The sequence below is a fragment of the Danio rerio genome, chromosome 7 (genome assembly GCF_052040795.2).
Source record: "Danio rerio strain M-AB ecotype USA chromosome 7, GRCz13ab, whole genome shotgun sequence".
NCBI lineage: Eukaryota > Metazoa > Chordata > Actinopteri > Cypriniformes > Danionidae > Danio > Danio rerio.
The window spans coordinates 6,163,461-6,183,693 of record NC_141027.1 but is presented as its reverse complement, the minus strand read 5'-3'; the positions used below and the strand labels follow the sequence as shown (position 1 = coordinate 6,183,693).

Here is a 20,233-nt window from a genome sequence, read left to right as displayed (position 1 = left end):
AGCGGGTTTGGTGGTGTAAGGCTGGCGAGGTTACACTATCAAACACATTTTTCCTGGGAGTCTCTCATATCTCAGACCAACCCCCACCCCCTCCTATTTTATTTCTCACAGAAAACTCCTGTCATTTCACCACGCCCCCGGTCCTCAGCTTTTTTGGTACAGTCTGTAACAACCCCGGGTTGCCAACTTTGGTATTGTATACGATGACTGCATCGGCAACCCGAAACACGGACCTTACAGTTACTAACACCACAGTACAGTTACAAACTGGTTCTCAACTGTGTTATTCAGACAAACACATACTGGATACATATCAAGGTTTTAGTATTATATTACATGCATAAATTTACCTAGAATATTAAGTAAAATCCAGATTTCTCTTATAGAAGTTTATTTTTGAGCTAATAAAAGGAAACTATCACCAAATTAACATGCAGGGCATGTGTCAATGACAGTTCTTACCATTTTAATTGCTTATTATTACAACATAGATTTTAATTAAAACATAAAACAACCATAAATCAACTTATTCAGTAATCAGTGAGACATCACTTAATTCTGAACAAACCACATTCTGCTGAAATGTGTGATCATTAGGAGAGTTTATGAAGATTATAATATTCAATTTACCTTTCACTGTGAGATTAACAGAGCTTGAATTTGATGATCTTCCATATTTGAATACTTTACACCGGTACTGACCCTGATCAGACTCAGCAGCTCCTCTGATAGTGAGAGTGTCTCTGTTTACAGTGTGATGTTCTGATGACTGTAACTTCACTTTGTGACTATATCCCCTGTATTTATACCACTCATATGTCCAGTGACTGTGATCAGACTCAATCACACACTTCAGATTGACTGTCTCTCCAGTAAATACAGCACTGTCTGGTGTCACAGTCATTAAAGGCACGGGAAAACCTACGAAAAACAAAAACAAATTCAAACCGCTGTTAAAAGATATATTTTGTAAAGTTTACAGAGCATTACAGTTAACATTTTCTGTCATAAACTGTAAAAAACATGAGAATTGATGGAATCTGAATTAATGTCAGCAAACCTGGATATGTCGTTGAGTAGTTTAACATTGTTGTGGACTCATGTAACATTGTTGTGGAGTTGGGTAACTTTGTTGTGGGCTCGTGTAATATTCTTGTGGTGCTGTGCAACATTGTTGTGGGTTCGTGTAACATTGTTGTGGGTTCATGCAACATTCTTGTGGAGTCCTGCAACGTTGTGGGTTCGTCTAACATTCTTGTGGAGTCCTGCAACATTGTGGGTTCATGCAACATTCTGTGCATTGTTGTGGGTTTGTCTAACATTCTTGTGGAGTTGTGTAACATTGTTGTAGGCTCGTATAACATTGATAGTGGAGTCGGTGACATGGGTGTATCTGAAAAGACAGCTCAGATCAAATGGTGCAAATGGAAAACAAATGTAACAAGTGTTTTGTGTATATGATAGACAGATTATTGAGATTTCATCTACTTTGAATCGATTTTACTTTTGCTATATTGTGACTTCTGGCCATTACAGAATTCAGCAGGCTGACACCTTATTAAAAAAAGACCTTCTACATAATTACACCTTCTCAAGACTTTTGGTTCACATCACATTGCAGATCAATACATCGCTGTGGACTATAAATCTGTTTGCCAGAATTTTAGGAGTAATAAGCTACATGAAGCGCTGTTATGACTTTGTTATGCTGATTTATTCACCAGTATTGGTGATTACCGGTAGCCAATATACAGATATGGATTAATCTATTTGTTAGATTGCATGTTTGGGCCGGTGTAGATGATATCCAAGTCCAGGGGTGTCTTTACCAAAAATTTTAAAACGTTCATGTTAATTGAAATAAAGCTCAAAACTAAAACACACACAAAAAACAAAAATCAACCAGAATAAAATATAATTGAAATCACTTATTTGCATTTGGTGCTAAAGTGATCCGTTGGAGATTGGGTAAACGATAGCGTTGCATAACTTGCATTCATTGGACAAAATCAGTACATCTTAGCCAAACTGCTATATCTAAATTCATTAATTTTACTTCAGCTTAATCTCTACTTCAGATGTTGCCACAGCGGAATGAACCACCAACTATTCTGGCATATGTTTTACGCAGCGGATGCCCTTCCAGCCACAACAAAGTACTGAGCAACACCCATACACACTCATTCATATTCACACTCACACACCGCTGTCAATTTAGTTCATTCAAGTCACCTATAATGCATGTCTTTGGACTGTAGCACAGTCTGTAGCACAGTTTTGTGACTATGTTTGGACATAGGTGAAAATTTCAAACCAACGCCATGTTGAAGTCAAATACTGACATTTACTCATCAGGTATGGCAATCAAAATCCAACGTTTGACAGACGTCATAGTGGTAACGTCCACACAACTTCAAGCTGTAACATCATAAGACGTTAATATTTGGTTGATTTTAGGTTGGACAGTTGGACATTGACATCGCCCTGATGTTGACTTCTGAAGTCAGCCCGATTTTCATTTCCAAACAAATTGCAACGTCCCCACGGCGTTGGGGTACAACATCAATCTGACGTCATGTTGACGTCTTGTGCCTGCTGGGTATTCAAGGCCATCATACAGTAAACATTCGTGATCTCATCAGTGACATACCTTTAAACAGTCTCTGGGCCAATGCGTGTAAAGATTTTAGACATCTACTTGGACTTTTAATGATTCCAAACAGTTTAAATTGCTCATGTCTTTTTAAATACACTCTCGTTCACACACATACACTACGGACAATTTAGCTTACCCAATTCACCCATAGCGCATATAGCGACTTGTGGGGGGAACCGAAGCACCCAGAGGAAACCCACGCAAACACATGGAGGACATGCATACTCCACACAGAGATGCCAACTGACCCAGCCAGTACTCGAGCCCTTGTTGCAGGGAGGTGGCAGTGCTAAGCACTGAGACACCATGTCGCCTAATTCAAATTAACACAATTCAAATTCAGATCGTTTTGGCATATTTTAAGCTCCATATATCAGCTGTATTACCACTGAATGTTTCCTCCTGTCTGTATGTCACATGTGAGTGACTGTCTCTTACACACTCTGATCTGGACTTACCTTTACCACTACTTTTTCTGAAAACATACACATAAATATGATTGATTAACAATCATGTGTGGTTGTTGAGTGTGTTGTCATTATTCACACTGCATTTACAGACAGAAACCAAAGCCAGCAGACACATTCAGTACATGATTTCTCTCAGTGTCTGTAGGCTTGTTGCTCAGTGTTTGTGAGATATGAAGGCATCACTTACCTTGAGTGCATCCAGACTGGCTGAAACACAGGATAAAGACTAAACATAAAAAGAAGAAGAAGAAAAAAACAAAAACAGAAATTATGCATTTATTACAGTATGTGAATGCAATAATCAAACACATTATATAAACTGTTACTAACTAATTGGGCAATTTGGGTTTAGGTTTGTTTTATTTAACGATTCATTTTAAATGCCATCTTCAGAAGGGAATCTGTACCTGCAAGAGCAGCTGAATCGTTAGATGTTTAGCATCAGTGTTATCAGATATAGCTGACTTTTTCCAGCTCAAAAGCTGTCCAAAATCCACCCAAATGCACACACGTAAAAAAAAAAAAAAAAATGTGTTATCTAAATGTGTAAGTTACTTTAAGGACGCAATGTGAACATGTAAACATTAACATTTTGGGTGTTTTTTTTGTTTGTTTTTGTTGTATATGTATTTAAATATATATATATATATATATATATATATATATATATATATATATATATATATATATATATATATATATATATATATATATATATATCTTTGTGTACAGAAGAAGAGTCTTATAAAGGTTTAAAACCACATGACAGAGAATAAATCATGTCATTTCCATTTTTAGGTCAACTATCTCTTTGGGAATTACCTTTGGAAAGAAATTAAAACTCAAGTTGCACTAATATTTAAGAGACAAAGTTGATTTTATTTGATAATAATTTTAAACATGTCCACAGTAGCATTGTTTTCTCCATTCAGATACACATTCGGAGAGTTCAGTCAGAGTCATTTCTCTTTTACCGTGTGGGCTTACACTTACAAACAATACCTTTCAACCAGATCAGCTTAAGATCAGCTGTTTCCAACACTGTTTCTGCTCAAGCAACAAAATGTAAAGAAAGCAGAGTCGTGCAGTATTGTATTGCATTGCACAACATCAGGAAGCAAAGCTTCTTCCTCTAACTGCACATCTCACTCATCAGGCCCTAGTATAATCTCTAGATGGCAGTATTGTAAAGCTATTCTGAATAGACTTTGTACAGTCAAATTTATTAAAAATACAGTAAACCGCAGCTTCAGACTTTAGTGTCCAAGAAAGCTCATGCTACACCTTCCGGTATTTCTTTTCATCAGTGAAAGTATACTTATCATATCAAGGTCCACATAGTTTTCTTACTTTCAGCATCTTTAAATTGTCTGTAACGTCACATGACCCTTCGGAAATAATTTCCAATAAGATAATCTGATGCACAAGCATTTCATCAGTGTGGTTTTCCTTAGTGAATTGATTGACCGTATGCCATAGTAACGTGTATAAACATGTCCACAGAACAGGATTTGCAAAGAAACTGGGATTAAAAGATCTGTTCAGCTCTCTGTGATAAGCTGTAGCTCAAGAATGAGATGTACAAGTTTAATATGTCTTTAAAACAGTGCATGTTTGTAATAAAGGCAGTTAAATACTTAGGAGTTCATAACCGCTGGAATCACCACAGCCGATGTCAGTACAACTATACGAGGACGCTTAAGTTCAAACACACAACAAGGAGTGCCGGTTTATGGGCGTTTAATCTTGCTTCTGAAAATTGAAGTGTTAAAAACTGCTGGGCTGCTTAATATTTTAAAGTAAGAGAATTCAAAACCAATGACCTTTTGTTTCTTAAGTATTCATGATTTTGTTTTTTTCTTCAGGAGTGGAAATAAGATAAAATATATTTATACTATAAATATAATGCTTTGAACTTTCTTTTTGAGCTTTTAAAAGTAAAAAGTATCCTGGTTTGCACAAAATGTGAAGCAGGAAAAAAAAAATAATTGTGTACCGATAATGATTGACAGTGCAGTAACTTAGCATTATGTTGATTTCTGAATGATCATTAGACATTGACCCTGTTTGCTTTATGCATCATCTGTATTTTAAAGCCATACTTTGTTTTATATAACAGCGAAAACCGCAATGTAAACAAGCCCAGGGCTTTATTGTATTTTATTCTCAAATGTGTTTATTTCAAAATGTATGGGATACTTGTATTTTTGTACAGATTGTCTAAAATATGTCAAATAAAATTCAATTCAGTTCAATTGAGGACTTGAGTTATGATGATCATGAACGATATTAAGTTATGTACATTTTTATATAATCTTTCACAAAGTTTTAACTGATTGTTTGATTTTAAATAAATAAAAAAATAAAAAAATAAATAAATAAATAAATAAATAAATAAATAAATAAATAAATAAATAAATAAATAAATAAATAAATGAAACAATGATCCCAAACTTTTGGTAGTGCACACCTGGTTGATGCTTACATTTTGCATTACAAAAATATATGTTTTTAGCCAACAATTTAAATAAAATAACTATGTATTTGCTTTATTTCCTGTACTGTCTAGACTCTGGAGAACAGATAGATGGCAGTTTACATGTTTGCCCTCTTTAGATTTATGTTTTTTTTTTTTGTCATTTCTGTATAAATAGCTTCAAACATCTGGACAAAACACAAATGGTAATTTAAATAATAATCAGATACTCACAGAGAATGAGGGATGCCACACACCGCCCCATACTGCCTCAAAGAAATGTCCAAAAGCAGATACTTCCTTGATTGAGCAGTCATTTATACTTTAAGAAAAAGGGAGGGTCTAATAAAAAAGTTGTTTCATTTCTTTTTTAGCATTATTATTATTAATATTACAAGTTATGTCATGTGCTCAGCTAAACAGCATCATCACAACTACAATTAACTAATAAATATGTTGATGCACTCCATAAATGCACTTTAAATTCTGAATAGATGGTGTTTCCTATACATTCACTGGCTACTTTATTAGGTACATCTGTCCAACTGCTCGATAACGCACATTTCTAATCAGTCAATTAAACTGCAGCAACTCAATGCATTAAGGCATGTAGACATGGTCAAGATGATTTGCTGCAGTTTAAACCGAGCACAAGAAAGGGGAAGGAAGGTGATTTAAGTGACCTTGAACATGGCATGGTTGTTGGTATTTCAGTAACTGCTGATCTACTGGGATTTTCACGCACAACCATCTCTAGGGTTTACAGAGAATGGTTCGACAAAGAGATAATGTCCAGTGAGCGGCAGTTCTGTGGGCGGAAATGCCTTGTTGATGGGGAGGTCTGAGAGGTCAGAGGAGAATGGCCAGACTGGTTCTAGCTGACAGAAAGGCAACAGTAACTCAAATAAGCACTCGCTACAACTGAGGTCTACGAAGAGCAAATCTGAACACACAACACGTCCAACCCTGAGGTGGATGGGCTACAGAAGCAGTCCTGTCAGCTAAGAACAGGAAACTAAAATCCGCACAGGCTCATCTATGTCACTGTCACTAGATTATCTATGTCAGGATTAAGGCAGTTCTGAAGGCAAAAGGGGGTCCAATTCAGTACTGAGGTGTACCTAATAAAGTGCCCGGTGAATGTATAGTGCTTACTGAATACGTGGTATTCAGAAAAGGTTTGTTTATTTAACACATATCTGTTATGATAATCTCAGCATATAAAGTGCTACAAATACTCTTCAGAGTTCGGCCATACAGGCCAGACAGATTAAAAGATCTGTTCTAGTGAACAGACGGGAACATGTTTAAAAAGGGCACCTGCAAAATCAACTTCTGGAAGCTGTGTGTGGATATAGTGTGTGCACAGTCATATTGGGGTTATAAAAACAGAGTCTCTTTTAAAATTTCCTGATGTTAAAATAGAATCTTTATTCCAGTGATTTTGAATCCCACCGCAACGTACCGTAGGAGTGTTTTTTTCCTTGCGTAGTGAATTGATTGATCGTAGTATGCCATAGTAACGTGTATAAACATGTCCACATCCCAGTTTCTTTGCAAATCCTGTTCTTAAAAGATCTGTTCAGCTCTCTGTGATCAGCTGTAGCTCAAGAATGAGATGTACAAGTTTAATATGTCTTTAAAACAGTGCATGTTTGTAATAAAGGCAGTTAAATTCTTAGGAGTTCATAACCGCTGGAAACACCACAGCCGATGTCAGTACAACTATACGAGGACGCTTAAGTACAAACACACAACAAGGAGTGCCGGTTTATGGGCGTTAAATCTTGCTTCTGAAACTTCCCATATTCAGCAGGGTGTAATAAATAATCTGATGGGTATTTGAGTGGAAACTTTACAGACACATTCTTGAGACACCAAAGACTTTTTATACATATTGTAAAAGGGGTAAAATAGGAACACTTTAAAGAGGCAGCCACCTAAAACAACAAAATATCACACTGAACTACAGACATGCTGAAGTTAACTTTTTAACTTCGGTCGCAAAAATCCCACTGCTAAAAAAAGGAAAATTCTGCAAGATTTTTTTTTTTTTGGTATTTTCACAGCAAAACACAATGATCGAAGCAAATAAATAACTTTGAATAAGGCTGTACGCTTTCATTTTTTTGCCACAAATTAAACAAAATGTCCCTGCCTAGTCCTGAAGGATGGCTCGTTTTTCATTGGGAGAACAGCAAAGCGCTTTGCAAATACCTGTATACTGTATGTAAACTCAGAGAAAAACATATAGTTTGAATGTCTAATTGCAGAAGAATACCTCATGTCTATGCAAAACAGAAAACTGTATTTCGGTAATAGTGGTACAGTACAACAATGCAAAAAAAAACAAAAAAAAAACAACAATTCAATAATAATGATTATTGTAATTATTGTAATGATTAAATCACACTGAACTGAGCTAAACTGAACTGAACTTAAACACTAAAAACTGAACCACACTGTTCCAGTTACTATGACCATTTATGTGAAGCTGCTTTGACACAATCTACATTGTAAAAGCGCTATACAAATAAAGCTGAATTGAATTGAATAATAACGAACAGAAGACAATAATATTTATGAATTTGTTGAATAATTACAATGTGCAAATGAATACAGACAATATCACGCACCAGTTATTGTGTATATTTTAAAGCGCTACTGAACTGAGGACATAAGGTTCTGCTTCATGGTGTGGGAAACAGGCCTGACACTTTCGCAGGTAGTAGCCCTCACTGCTTTTCTCGCCTTAGAAAATAAGTGTCAGCTAAATACATAAACGCTGTGAGAGCATGTTTTAATGAGGAGATTAACACAGTGATGCCTTAACATTCTCAGAATAACACTATTCTGACTATATCTCAGAATAACACAATGAGCAAGTGAGTGCAAAAATGCTATCTATTAACCTGATCAGTAAATAAAACCACCAAAAAAAGGCGTAACAACAGGCTGAGAATGTGTGAAACGCCCTGTCCTGATTAAAAAAACAGCTAAAAGCAGCCTAAACTGGTTGATTGATGCATCAGTGTGGTTATTATGGAAAACACAATATTATGGTGGTAAATTATTTCTAAGTTACTAAGTTTACAGTACGTTAATATCACTACAATATTATGGACTGAAAGATCTGCTGTAAATGCTGCTCTCCGAGTGTAAACATGTAACGTTAAACACTGCAATCAAACTATTATCGTTGATTTTTGTTGCATTTTGTGATAGGAATAACACACAGCTTTCTGACGCTACTGAATGTTACCGAGTTTTTTTCTCTCATTTGCCGTGCGATATCAAACATTGCATGAAAAAATACATGCTTCCAGCAGCTCCTCAAATCAAATATCTCGTTTGTCACGAGGGGCATGAATGATATTCCTGAATGAAAGAGCCAAACTGCAGTTAAAGTCCACCATTTAATAATTTGTCAAATAATTTGATTACTGATGTCCATGTAAACACACCCACATAGCAAAATTTCTCTGGCCCAGCTCTGGCCCACACAATCAGGTTTTGCTTGGTCCACATGCCGCAGTGAATTACGGTACATGACTGGACCAAATCTGGCTTCCAGACAAGGGCCAAACATGGACCATATCTGGGCCAAGTCTCAGCCAAGTTAATAACTTATAACTGGGCCTGAACTGGGCCAGATAGGTTGGTGTGTCACGATTGCAATGAAATTGATAAATCCATGGAGTGATTCGATTTAGGCACACTATGGGCACGCTTTTTCTCAAAGTGACCTGATTGGTAGATTTTTTTTTTCTTTACTCAAAAAGGATTTTAGTGTATTTTAAATGTGGGTCAAAACTGGCCAAACTCAAATGGCCCACTTATCACATTTTTAAATCTGGGCCAAATACTACTTTTTTCATCTGGCCCAAATCTTGTGTGCCGCCTTAAAGACGGTGCCACCTCTGCCAAACCCGGGCCATGTTTGGCCCACATGCTGTATGCCAGTGCCGGATGAATGCCTGCTGTGCCAGCTTTATGCCAAATCTGGACCAGAATTCTTTGCTACTAGGGCAGTCACTGTCTTTCTGCCTTGCATCTGTGTGTTTGTTTTGCCTCTGTGAAAATCAGCGTGTGCCCAAACCGACCCTCCCATTTTAATGGACCTTCCCTCTTCTGACAACCCCCCAAACAGAGCTGGACACAACCACTTTCCTGACTTTTTCCAAAGTAGAGGTGTGAAAACAACATGCTGAAACGGAGAGTTTCATGGCCCTTTAAGCAGGGTTGGAACTAAACTATGCAGGGCTGCGGCCCTCCAGGAAGTTTGACATTCGGGAGTTCGACATTCCTGATGTGATTATTTTACTTTAAAACACCTTTACATCAAATAATACAAAAGCATGGTTTGAACAAAATTTATTGCATTCAATGTTACTTCTTACGCTCCATGGCTGTGTGGAGTTTCACAAAAGCTTTGAAAACTATAATCATTTTGTGAAGTAGTTTATTTAAAACAACCTGAAGTAGTGATGGGTCGTTCATGAACGATCCGTTCATTTTGAGTCCTTATTCGAGTCCTCTGATTCGTTCATCCGCGCGTGAGCACATTTGTGCAGGTAGTATCGTTAATTTCAAGTCATCACAATGGCAGAAGCCAATCATATGTGTTTAGAGCCGGAAAAAGAATTAATCCGTTCATCTCTCGAGTCCTCTATCGGGTCTGAGTAATTCGTTCCTCACGGGCCAATCGTACGTGTTTAGAGCCGGAAAAAGAATTGAACCGTTCATCTCTCGAGTCCTCGGGTTTGAGTCATTCTGTCATGTGATGAACGAACGATCATGGCTCCTATTGGCTTAGACTGCATTGATTAAGATTATATGTGACTGTCAGTGTAACGTGAACGAACCACTGACATTTGAAGACATGAAGAGGTGAGCTGAGCAAGGAGACAACAATACCTTCATAGACAAAAGAGCAGGTAAACATTGAATTATCATTTTCTCCTTCTTATATTCTATTGATGACATATTTGTCGTGCAATCAACCTTTTGGGCTAGTTGTAGATGTGTTTGGAAGCAATTTGTAACAATTTAATAATATTTTGGCAAATTGAACCAAATGAACGAAATGACTCGAAAAAAGATTCGTTCATCTTAATGAACGAGACTCAAAGATCCGAGTCAGTAAAATGATCCGAACTTCCATCACTAACCTGAAGTTGGGAAAAGCTTTTTTTCACCCAATACTGTATTTAAATGTGATAAAAATAGGCTTAATATTGCATCTATTAGCACTATATTAAATGTTATAAAACAATATTTTTTGCGTGTTCAACAGAAAAAAAGAATCGCAAACAAATTTAAAACAACCGAGTTAAATAATGACAGAATTTACATTTGTGTGTGAACTGTCCCTTTAACGGCTGTCTGCAACGGAAAGAGGTGTGGCTTACAGTTCGAAGCGAACGTCGCTGATTGGTTTGTAACATATTCAGCCTTCAGCCAATAGAACCCTCGCATGCTTTCTTTTAAAACGCACATCACAAAGACTCGAGCCATTGTTACTTTGCGTTGCAGAGAGACTGTATATCAAACAAAATGAGCGGAAGAGGTAAAACCGGAGGAAAAGCCCGCGCTAAGGCCAAGACTCGCTCCTCCAGGGCTGGTCTGCAATTCCCAGTCGGCCGTGTTCATAGACTTCTTCGCAAAGGCAATTATGCAGAACGCGTCGGTGCTGGAGCTCCAGTGTATCTGGCCGCTGTGCTCGAGTATTTGACCGCTGAGATCCTGGAGTTGGCTGGAAACGCCGCTCGTGACAACAAGAAGACCCGTATCATCCCCAGACACCTTCAGCTGGCAGTGCGCAATGATGAGGAGCTGAACAAGCTTCTTGGTGGAGTGACCATCGCTCAGGGCGGTGTGCTGCCCAACATCCAGGCTGTGTTGTTGCCCAAGAAAACCGAGAAAGCAGCCAAGAAGTAAACGGTGAAAATCTTTTCAAAACCAAAGGCTCTTTTAAGAGCCACTCATTTCCCCCTTAAAAGAGTGATCTACTTCTGTTAGGTTGAGCTTGTAATTGATTGTAACATAAATCCAACTAAAGTTTTGTACAAATAAACTTGTAAGACGTTTAATACCACACATATTAAAGAACTACTCTTTTGTAATATAAGCGTATTTTAATAAAGCTCTGAATACCCCTGTCCTAGATAGTTTTAAAGCACATTTACAACAGCCTTCAGCTGATCAAACTGCTTCACATGTTAAATGGATTTAAAACATCCAAAACAATATTAAATAATAAAGCTAATAAGTTTAAAAGTAATGCTTTAATTCAGTCGCCCTGTACATAATTTGAAAAGAAGCCCAACGCAATCTAATGATGAGTGAGAGATCATATGACAAATATTTAGGGCGTTTATGATAAATAGGCTAAAATATTGTATGTGTATTTAGGCGGGAGCTTTCAAACGGACTCCCGGGTTCAAAAAGCAAAGGCGTACAGTCATTGGTCAACTGTCGTAGAGCTAAAGCAGACAATAACCAATCAAATCGTTTGAATTCACGCAGTCCAATGAGCTCGTGGCAGCCCTGCTTTAAATACGTGGCAACGTTTACAATAAGTTTCATTCGTTCACAGAATTGGAACTGTCTACAAGTAGCAGCAATGGCAAGAACCAAACAAACCGCCCGTAAATCTACCGGAGGAAAGGCTCCGAGGAAGCAGCTCGCTACTAAAGCTGCACGTAAAAGCGCACCGGCCACCGGCGGCGTCAAGAAGCCTCACCGTTACAGACCCGGAACTGTGGCTCTGAGAGAGATCCGTCGTTATCAGAAGTCCACTGAGTTGCTGATCCGCAAACTACCTTTCCAGCGTCTGGTGAGAGAAATCGCCCAAGATTTCAAGACTGATCTGCGTTTCCAGAGTTCTGCTGTCATGGCCCTGCAGGAGGCCAGCGAGGCTTATCTGGTGGGTCTGTTTGAGGACACAAATCTGTGCGCCATCCACGCCAAGAGAGTCACCATCATGCCCAAAGACATCCAGCTGGCCCGCCGAATCCGCGGAGAGCGCGCTTAAACTGCTGCACCACTAAACTCAAAGGCTCTTTTAAGAGCCACCCATCTATCTCTTTAAAAGATAATTTCTAAGAAACTTTGGCCTAGCTATTTAACTTGAAGAAAGTCTAAATGAAGACGTCAGATTAATTCACCGTTATTTGTATAGCATTAATAAATTGTAAAATTTAAACAGCCTCACATGAAAGATCATACTGCATTGAAACCGTGTCAATTCAGTTTTCGGTTTAGCTCAGTTTTGTGTGGTTTAAACACTACTGAGAATCAACACTGAAGAACAATTTATCGATGCGCAGTTCTACAAAACTCATACCATACAAGCCAGTGGCGACAACAGCGAGGAAGTTAGTTCGAATACAAACTAAATTCGGTTTCAACCAGGGGCGTTGCTAGGGTCGAAAGGGATAAGGGCCCCAAAGACCCCCCCCCCCCCCCCCCCCCCCCCACACATACACACACACACAAACAAAAAAAACCCACTTTCATAAGTTGATCTACTCATCTTAATAATAGGATTAAAGATGGTTTAATGATAAATAAAGGGTTTTTGAGTTGACAGTCTATAACAATAAATTGTGAAGCTTTGTGACTTGTAACACTAAAAAAGAAAAAAATTGATAAATTACCCACTTATTTACTATTCTGTTATGAGCCATATTATTCCCCTTGAGCCTCCTATCTCCTCTCCTGATTTGTAGTTTCTGTTTGTTTTTTGAAAATCAAAATTTCTGCATGTCTTCGAATCTGAAAATATGATTTATTTTATAGACCAAGTTGTTATCCAATGTGATACAAAGCAACACACATGTTTATTTGGACAGAGTGATTAACTGAGGTGTAGTGTTGTCAAGATACTGGAATTTCTAAATTCAATACCTCGCAAAATATTGATATTCAATGGGCTTTTTTTAAAAAACAATTGTATCAAAAATAGTACAAAAAAAATAAAGATTTAAATGCTAGAAATGTGTTTACTTCAAATTTCTTTAGAGGGAGGTTTTTAGTTTTCCTCAAAATAGGTTGATGTGGGCATTGTAGCATTTTGAATGCATGTATTGCCTGTTTCATTCACACTTGAGCAGAAATTCCATATATGCCTCACAAAAGTTGTAGAATATTCCAGGAAAACCCTAATATTATGGATGAAGGAATCCAGCTATTGCTAGAGTTGAATGAAAATAAGATCTGAATAAACATAAAAAAGGCTTAAACTGATCATTTACACGACTGTGACAATAAATGTAGATGAAGTCAGAATTATTTGCCCCCCTTTTAATTTTTTTTCCTTTTTTAAATATTTTCAAAATTATGTTTAACAGAGCAAGGACATTTTCACAGTATGTCTGATAATACTTTTTCTTCTGGAGAAAGTCTTATTTGTTTTATTTAGGCTAGAATAAAAGCAGTTTTACATTTTTTTAAAAACCATTTAAGGGTCAAAAAAATTAGCCCCTTTAAGCTATATTTTTTCCGATAGTCTGCATAAAAACTATCGTTATACAATGACTTGCCAAATTACCCTAACCTGCCTTTAAATGTCACTTTAAGCTGTATAGAAGTTTCTTTAAAAATGTCTAGTCAAGTATTACTTACTGTCATCATGGCAAAGAGAAAATAAATCAGTTATTAGAGATGAGTTATTAAAACTATTATGTTTAGAAATGTGTTAAAAAAAATAAACGGGGGCCCGGGGGCATTAGGTATTTTTATAAGAAAGTCGATTTATAATCCGCTGCTAACTGACAAAGCATGTTACTGTAGAATATAGCCATAAAATAATATGCTAGATACATGAACTCACTGTCATTTAACTATTACAGAAACAGATGTGACTGGCTATATCATATCTAGATAAATATATATATATATATATATATATATATATATATATATATATATATATATATATATATATATATATATATATATATATATATATATCATGTCTAGAAAGCAAGTACAGTTTACATTTTTCTGATTAATTCGCATGTATTTACATTAATGTGCAGCACATTTTATTGATTACCTACAGTTATGTTATTTCACCAAAACTACACACATTTTCTGCTATAAAAACAAATATTAAGCTTCATCTGTAACTTAGCTAGAACTATTCAGTTTTGCGAAACAGTTATATTATTACCTCATCAGCTTCGGCTGCTCAAAATAATGAATGATGTGCAGTGGCGGAATATTTTTAAACCAAGTGACAACAGAGCCACTCCCACCTGCCGGTAGAAACAGGTACTGCTGAATAGATTACTTTTTAAATACCCGACACAAACGCTGCTTTAGGTAGAATACGCGTGATATACACGTGTTAATTGTCAGAACTTTGATAACAAAATAAATGTTATACAACCTATTTTTATTTAAGTGCAACATATTCCAAAAGATCAGGGGCTTTTGACAATCCATCAGGGGCTTAAGCCCCCAAAGCCCCCCTCGCAACGCCCCTGGTTTCAACTGTCCTTAACAGTATAGCTTCAATAATAAACTTACATCGGGGAAAAATATTACCAAAAGTAAAACGATGAAGTGACTGGCGCTTGAAATCACGGACTATTTAGCAAAGAAGTGGTTCGGATTATTATAAACTCTGAGCTTGGTTTCTTAGATTATAGAACAAACGTTATCAAAATGTATAAATATGCACTACAGAAAGTTTTGTTGAGAATCGTTGTCGCTGCTGTTGGTAAAAGTAAACCAAGAAACTGTTGTGTAGTTATGGTAAATGACCTCAAACACAAGCGCGTGGGCGGAGTCAACGTTTTAAAGCCTCTGATTTGCTCTCCTACATGTCATCGATTGCTTGACCTGACCAACCAAGTCATTCCATGGGTAGAGCGGTGAATAAACCAATCACGGACCGCAGTTTTAGTTATTTTAAATTAGCATACCTGGTGCATAAAAGTCCGAGCATTCCATTCATTGAGTACTATAAGCATCATGCCTGAACCAGCAAAGACTGCTCCCAAGAAAGGCTCCAAGAAGGCGGTGACCAAAACCGCCGGCAAAGGAGGAAAGAAACGCAAGAGGACCAGGAAGGAGAGCTATGCAATCTACGTGTACAAAGTGTTGAAGCAGGTCCATCCTGACACTGGAATCTCTTCAAAAGCGATGGGAATCATGAACTCGTTTGTCAACGATATCTTCGAACGTATCGCCGGTGAAGCCTCCCGTCTCGCTCACTACAACAAGCGTTCCACCATCACTTCGAGAGAGATACAGACCGCCGTGCGTCTGCTGCTGCCTGGAGAACTGGCCAAACACGCTGTGTCTGAAGGCACAAAGGCCGTGACTAAGTACACCAGCTCCAAGTAAAGCGCGGAGTCAACTACTATGATCCAAAGGCTCTTTTAAGAGCCACCCACACTTTCTTATACAGAGAGCTTTCATTTTTCAAGATTTTGATTTAGTTTGTTGCAATGTTAGTTGCTATACATCTCACTATAATGATTTATTCAAAGGAAACTATGGGCTGCCAAGGCTGGTCGAAGTACATTTTTAACGTTAGAATATCTGCATAAGTTACTAGCCAAACTAAAATTTGTTTATGACAGTTGACAAAAAATAAATAAATAAATAAATAAATATATATATATATATATATATATATATATATATATATATATATAAAGAAATAAAAAGCATTGTTAATTTTTCCACAGCAAATCAATGATTACAAGTCTTCAGCGTTCATCAAAATCACAACTTTTACTACTTTTTTTATTGCTCTACATAATTATTTGTACTATCAAGACTTGTATAGACTTTGTATAGTGTTTGTTTTTTTTGCATTGATTGTTAAATTTATGTAGCCCAATACTGTCAGACTCAACCAAAAAGCGTAAAACGCCGTTAATTTGATTTATTTTTGTTATATTGTTTTCGTCAGCTTAAATTGATTTTATTTATGATATTTTTAGGTAATTTTGTTTTTCGCAGATACACTTTCCCAAAATATTATCCCAATCAATAGTAGAAAGCAGGGTTCCACACAATTCATTCCCAACGCAAATCAGTTAAGTTAAAATTTATACATATTTAAAAAAAAAATCATATCCCGTATTCCTCAAATTCAAACGAAAATCACACACCTTTGACTGTTTCTCTGTATTGTGAAATACATCTTTGAGAGATCTCTTCTAGTTTTCCAACAAGCTGATTTCTCTCTTCTACATGCTTCAGTGTATTAGAACATGCTTAATGGTTTCTGTTCTTTCACAATGACTCCATCAATCTGGTTCACATTTCATTATAATGTACGGGGAACAATTAGGACTGGAGTATACAGAGCCAATAGTTATATCAATAATGATGATGTTGAATAAACGTCCTCCTTTTGACTCTATTCCAGTCATCTTGCCATAGGCTTATAACTGCAGATTTAAGAATAATTTTATTTATATTTTGCATAATGAGTAAAGCCTATACATTTATTCTAACCTATATATTTTTAAACATCTAGATATTACAAAACAACGCCAAAAAAATAAATAGCATCTGGATGCAGCCTTTATGATGCTAAGAGATGTGTCCATATGTCTATATAAATGTCTATATATTACAAAACAAAAGCAGAAAAAAAATTCCAAAAAGGGCGCGAGATTTGGAGGGAAGTGCAGTGATTGGTTTTCAACTGAGACAGATTCTGACCAATAGGCGAGAGGTACGTTAGCTTTAAAAGCTGATTGTCGCGTCTGATACACATATTCATCGACTCTTGAGAACTAATTGAACAAACATGAGTGGAAGAGGCAAGACCGGAGGAAAAGCCCGCGCTAAGGCCAAGACTCGCTCCTCAAGGGCTGGTCTGCAATTCCCAGTCGGCCGTGTTCACAGACTTCTTCGCAAAGGCAACTACGCTCAACGCGTCGGTGCTGGAGCTCCAGTGTATCTGGCCGCTGTGCTCGAGTATCTGACCGCTGAGATCCTGGAGTTGGCTGGAAACGCCGCTCGGGACAACAAGAAGACCCGTATCATCCCCAGACACCTTCAGCTGGCGGTGCGCAATGACGAGGAGCTGAACAAGCTTTTGGGCGGAGTAACCATCGCTCAGGGTGGTGTGCTGCCCAACATCCAGGCCGTGCTGCTGCCCAAGAAGACCGAGAAGGCCGCCAAAGGCAAATAATTAAGTTCGGATTTTTCAATAACTCAAAAGGTTCTTTTAAGAGCCACACACTTACTCTATAAAAAGCAATTTAATCAACATTATTAACATAAGTTTTATGCGTTCCTACATTGATAAACTTCCGGTGATCTGTTGTCATTTTTTTTTCTCTCCAATTTATACGGTTCCTTTCATAACATCCATGTGTATTTGAAACTACAGGGTGGCTGCGGGGTCGTAAATTGACATGTCCAGAACTATTCCACTTCTCCTAATTCTGGTAAAAGTTGAGACTAGTGTTTTAAAATACAATTAGAATACCAATTAAGTTCAGTTTCAACTGATACAATGTTTACAACTTCAGAATTAGTAAACATACAAACGTAATCGAACATTTCAGATGAAACGACAAACAAAAGCAAAACTATTCACCAGCATGTGAAATTCCTGGGTTTTAAAGACTTTGAAACAATGTATTGTGCAATAAATGTTCAAAACATTGGAGTCTTAAAGTCTTATTTCAAAATTAAGATTTAGGCCTCAAAGTATCAGATTAACTGAAATCTTGTCTTGTAGTTGAAGGATTCGGATTTCTGCTTTCCAATCCGTCTCATCATGGACCAACGTTTATCCTTTTCATCATCCTGTTTCTCAGTATTTAACTGTGAATTGATTTTAACTAATGAATAAGTTAAAACTGCTTACTGCAAGAATGTTCTGTGTCCTTGTTTCTCTTTTTGCCTGTCTATTTTAACTTTGTTTTCAGGAGACACACAAACCAGGTCATAGGTCATGGAGATCGCTCTCTCACTCTCCCCATCTTTTCCTATGACTGGAGGTCCAATACAGAGGAAAAGAAGGGCATCAGGTCGCCATCCATATCTGGAGACAGATACAATGCTTTCTTTGACGCACACATTAAGGCCATCCATATCTGGACGTAGATACTATGTTTCTTTGATGCATGTATTTAGAATTGTCTATTTCTGTTGTAACCAATGAGAACTGTTTACCTGGATCCCACCCTTTCTGGACTTGTGTAAAGAGTATAATTGTTTGATTGTTGAAACTGTAAGCAGAGCGGCCTAGGAACTCATTGCGAGTGTTGAAGCTGGCTTCTGCGAATGAAACTGCAAACTATCTTCAGTAAACTTGATTTATTTTTTTTTAATCCCTGACTCCGGCTCTTCTTCATCTACCAGACTGGTCATTCATTGGGTTAAACTATAAACTATCCCTACATAGTTCTTAAATGATAGTAAACCCATTTAAATTTTCCTATGTAAACCCATTTGGGCTGACACTCATCCAATCACAAACAATCCACATGCTGGATATAAAACATGCTGGATAAATTGGCAGTTCATTCCGCTGTGGTGACCCCTGATTAATAAAGGGACTAAGCTGAAAAGAAAATGAATGAAGATGCTGATGATTGTTAAACACGTCAGTATTTAGAAAAGGGTCCATTGCCAATAACTGGGTCATTCAATGAAACGGGTGCCATTTGTGTCCCAAACATTTAATGAGCTGCATGAAGCAAAAAAATGTTCTAAAATGTGTTTCCGAAGCGTGAAGTAATTAATTCAAGAGTTTTTGCCAGCAGGATATATTAAAAATTATTATTATTAAAGAGTAATATTCTTTTTTTAATACTTTATAATTACACAACAAACTTCACATGTCCCTGCTGACTAAAATATCACCAAATAAAACTTTCTTTTCCTCCCAAATTTTTATTGTTTTGATGTTTATATGTTTGTTTCTATTTCCATAAGATATATTTATTTTATAAAATTTATATATTTTTGTGAATATTTCATGATTTTTGTGAGTCCCTCAGTTTGACTTGGCACCCCGTCACACTAACTTGTTTCATCTATAAATAATGTACTTTTGCTTTAAATGGCATCTTGTTAGACAGGGTCAGTCAAGCTCAACCCAACCACTCTGTCATGCAAAATAGATAGGGTAAATTTATTATTATTATTTTTACATATATAAAGCAAAGAAGAGTAAATTTGAGATTCAATGAATGTATGCTAGGTGAAGAACCTGAAGATTTCCGGCAATTTTGGATGCTCTTTACCACCCTGTCACATACCACCATGTCACATTTTTTATTAAGACAGAGTGGTAAGGGATGTGATTTAATGGTTCTGCATCACATTTGAATGTGAAGATGTATGAAATCAAAGATTCTAATGTAGGGCTAATCAATAATTCAGTAATTTTCTTTTCAATTTAACTCTGTTTGGTCTCTCACACACTTCCTTATTTTCTTCACACCTTGATTTTTAGTCATACACTCATTACCCTTCACTCAAACTCAAAGAGTAGCACACAGTTCAGATTAAACATTATTGGACATACAGTGCTCAGCATTCATTAATTTTTTTTTTTTTTTTTCGGCTTAGTCCTTTTATTAATCTGGGGTTACCACAGCAGAATAAACCGCCATATGTTGTACATACGCTGCGGAT

The 20,233-nt window shown here is 36.9% G+C and overlaps 4 protein-coding genes and 1 long non-coding RNA gene across 5 annotated transcripts; 4 read left to right on the top strand and 1 right to left on the bottom strand.

Moving 5' to 3' along the window:
- Positions 1-1,317: 1,317 nt before the first annotated feature.
- Positions 1,318-5,892, bottom strand: LOC147835887 (uncharacterized). Its single transcript, XR_015495342.1, has 3 exons — positions 5,837-5,892; positions 3,314-3,352; positions 1,318-1,393 (listed from the first exon to the last, which is right to left on the bottom strand). It is a non-coding gene; the product is annotated as an uncharacterized LOC147835887 (long non-coding RNA).
- Positions 5,893-11,091: 5,199 nt separating this feature from the next.
- h2ax2 (H2A.X variant histone family member 2) lies at positions 11,092-11,685 on the top strand. The gene is given in 1 exon segment (NM_001386371.1): positions 11,092-11,685. A coding segment is annotated over 1 exon segment (384 nt). The 5' UTR covers positions 11,092-11,158; the 3' UTR covers positions 11,543-11,685.
- A 503-nt stretch (positions 11,686-12,188) lies between these two features.
- Positions 12,189-12,679, top strand: LOC137496133 (histone H3). Its single transcript, XM_087260541.1, has one exon. It carries the CDS (start codon positions 12,228-12,230, stop codon positions 12,636-12,638), a length of 411 nt encoding a protein of 136 aa, XP_087116667.1. The 5' UTR covers positions 12,189-12,227; the 3' UTR covers positions 12,639-12,679.
- Positions 12,680-15,574: 2,895 nt separating this feature from the next.
- Positions 15,575-18,921, top strand: LOC147835886 (histone H2A-like). The gene has a single exon (XM_087260555.1). The coding sequence runs from the start codon at positions 17,385-17,387 to the stop codon at positions 17,769-17,771; it is 387 nt and encodes a 128-aa protein (XP_087116681.1). The 5' UTR covers positions 15,575-17,384; the 3' UTR covers positions 17,772-18,921.
- On the top strand, positions 15,575-18,921 carry si:ch73-368j24.10. The gene has a single exon (XM_087260566.1). It carries the CDS (start codon positions 15,587-15,589, stop codon positions 15,959-15,961), a length of 375 nt encoding a protein of 124 aa, XP_087116692.1. The 5' UTR covers positions 15,575-15,586; the 3' UTR covers positions 15,962-18,921.
- Positions 18,922-20,233: the final 1,312 nt, after the last annotated feature.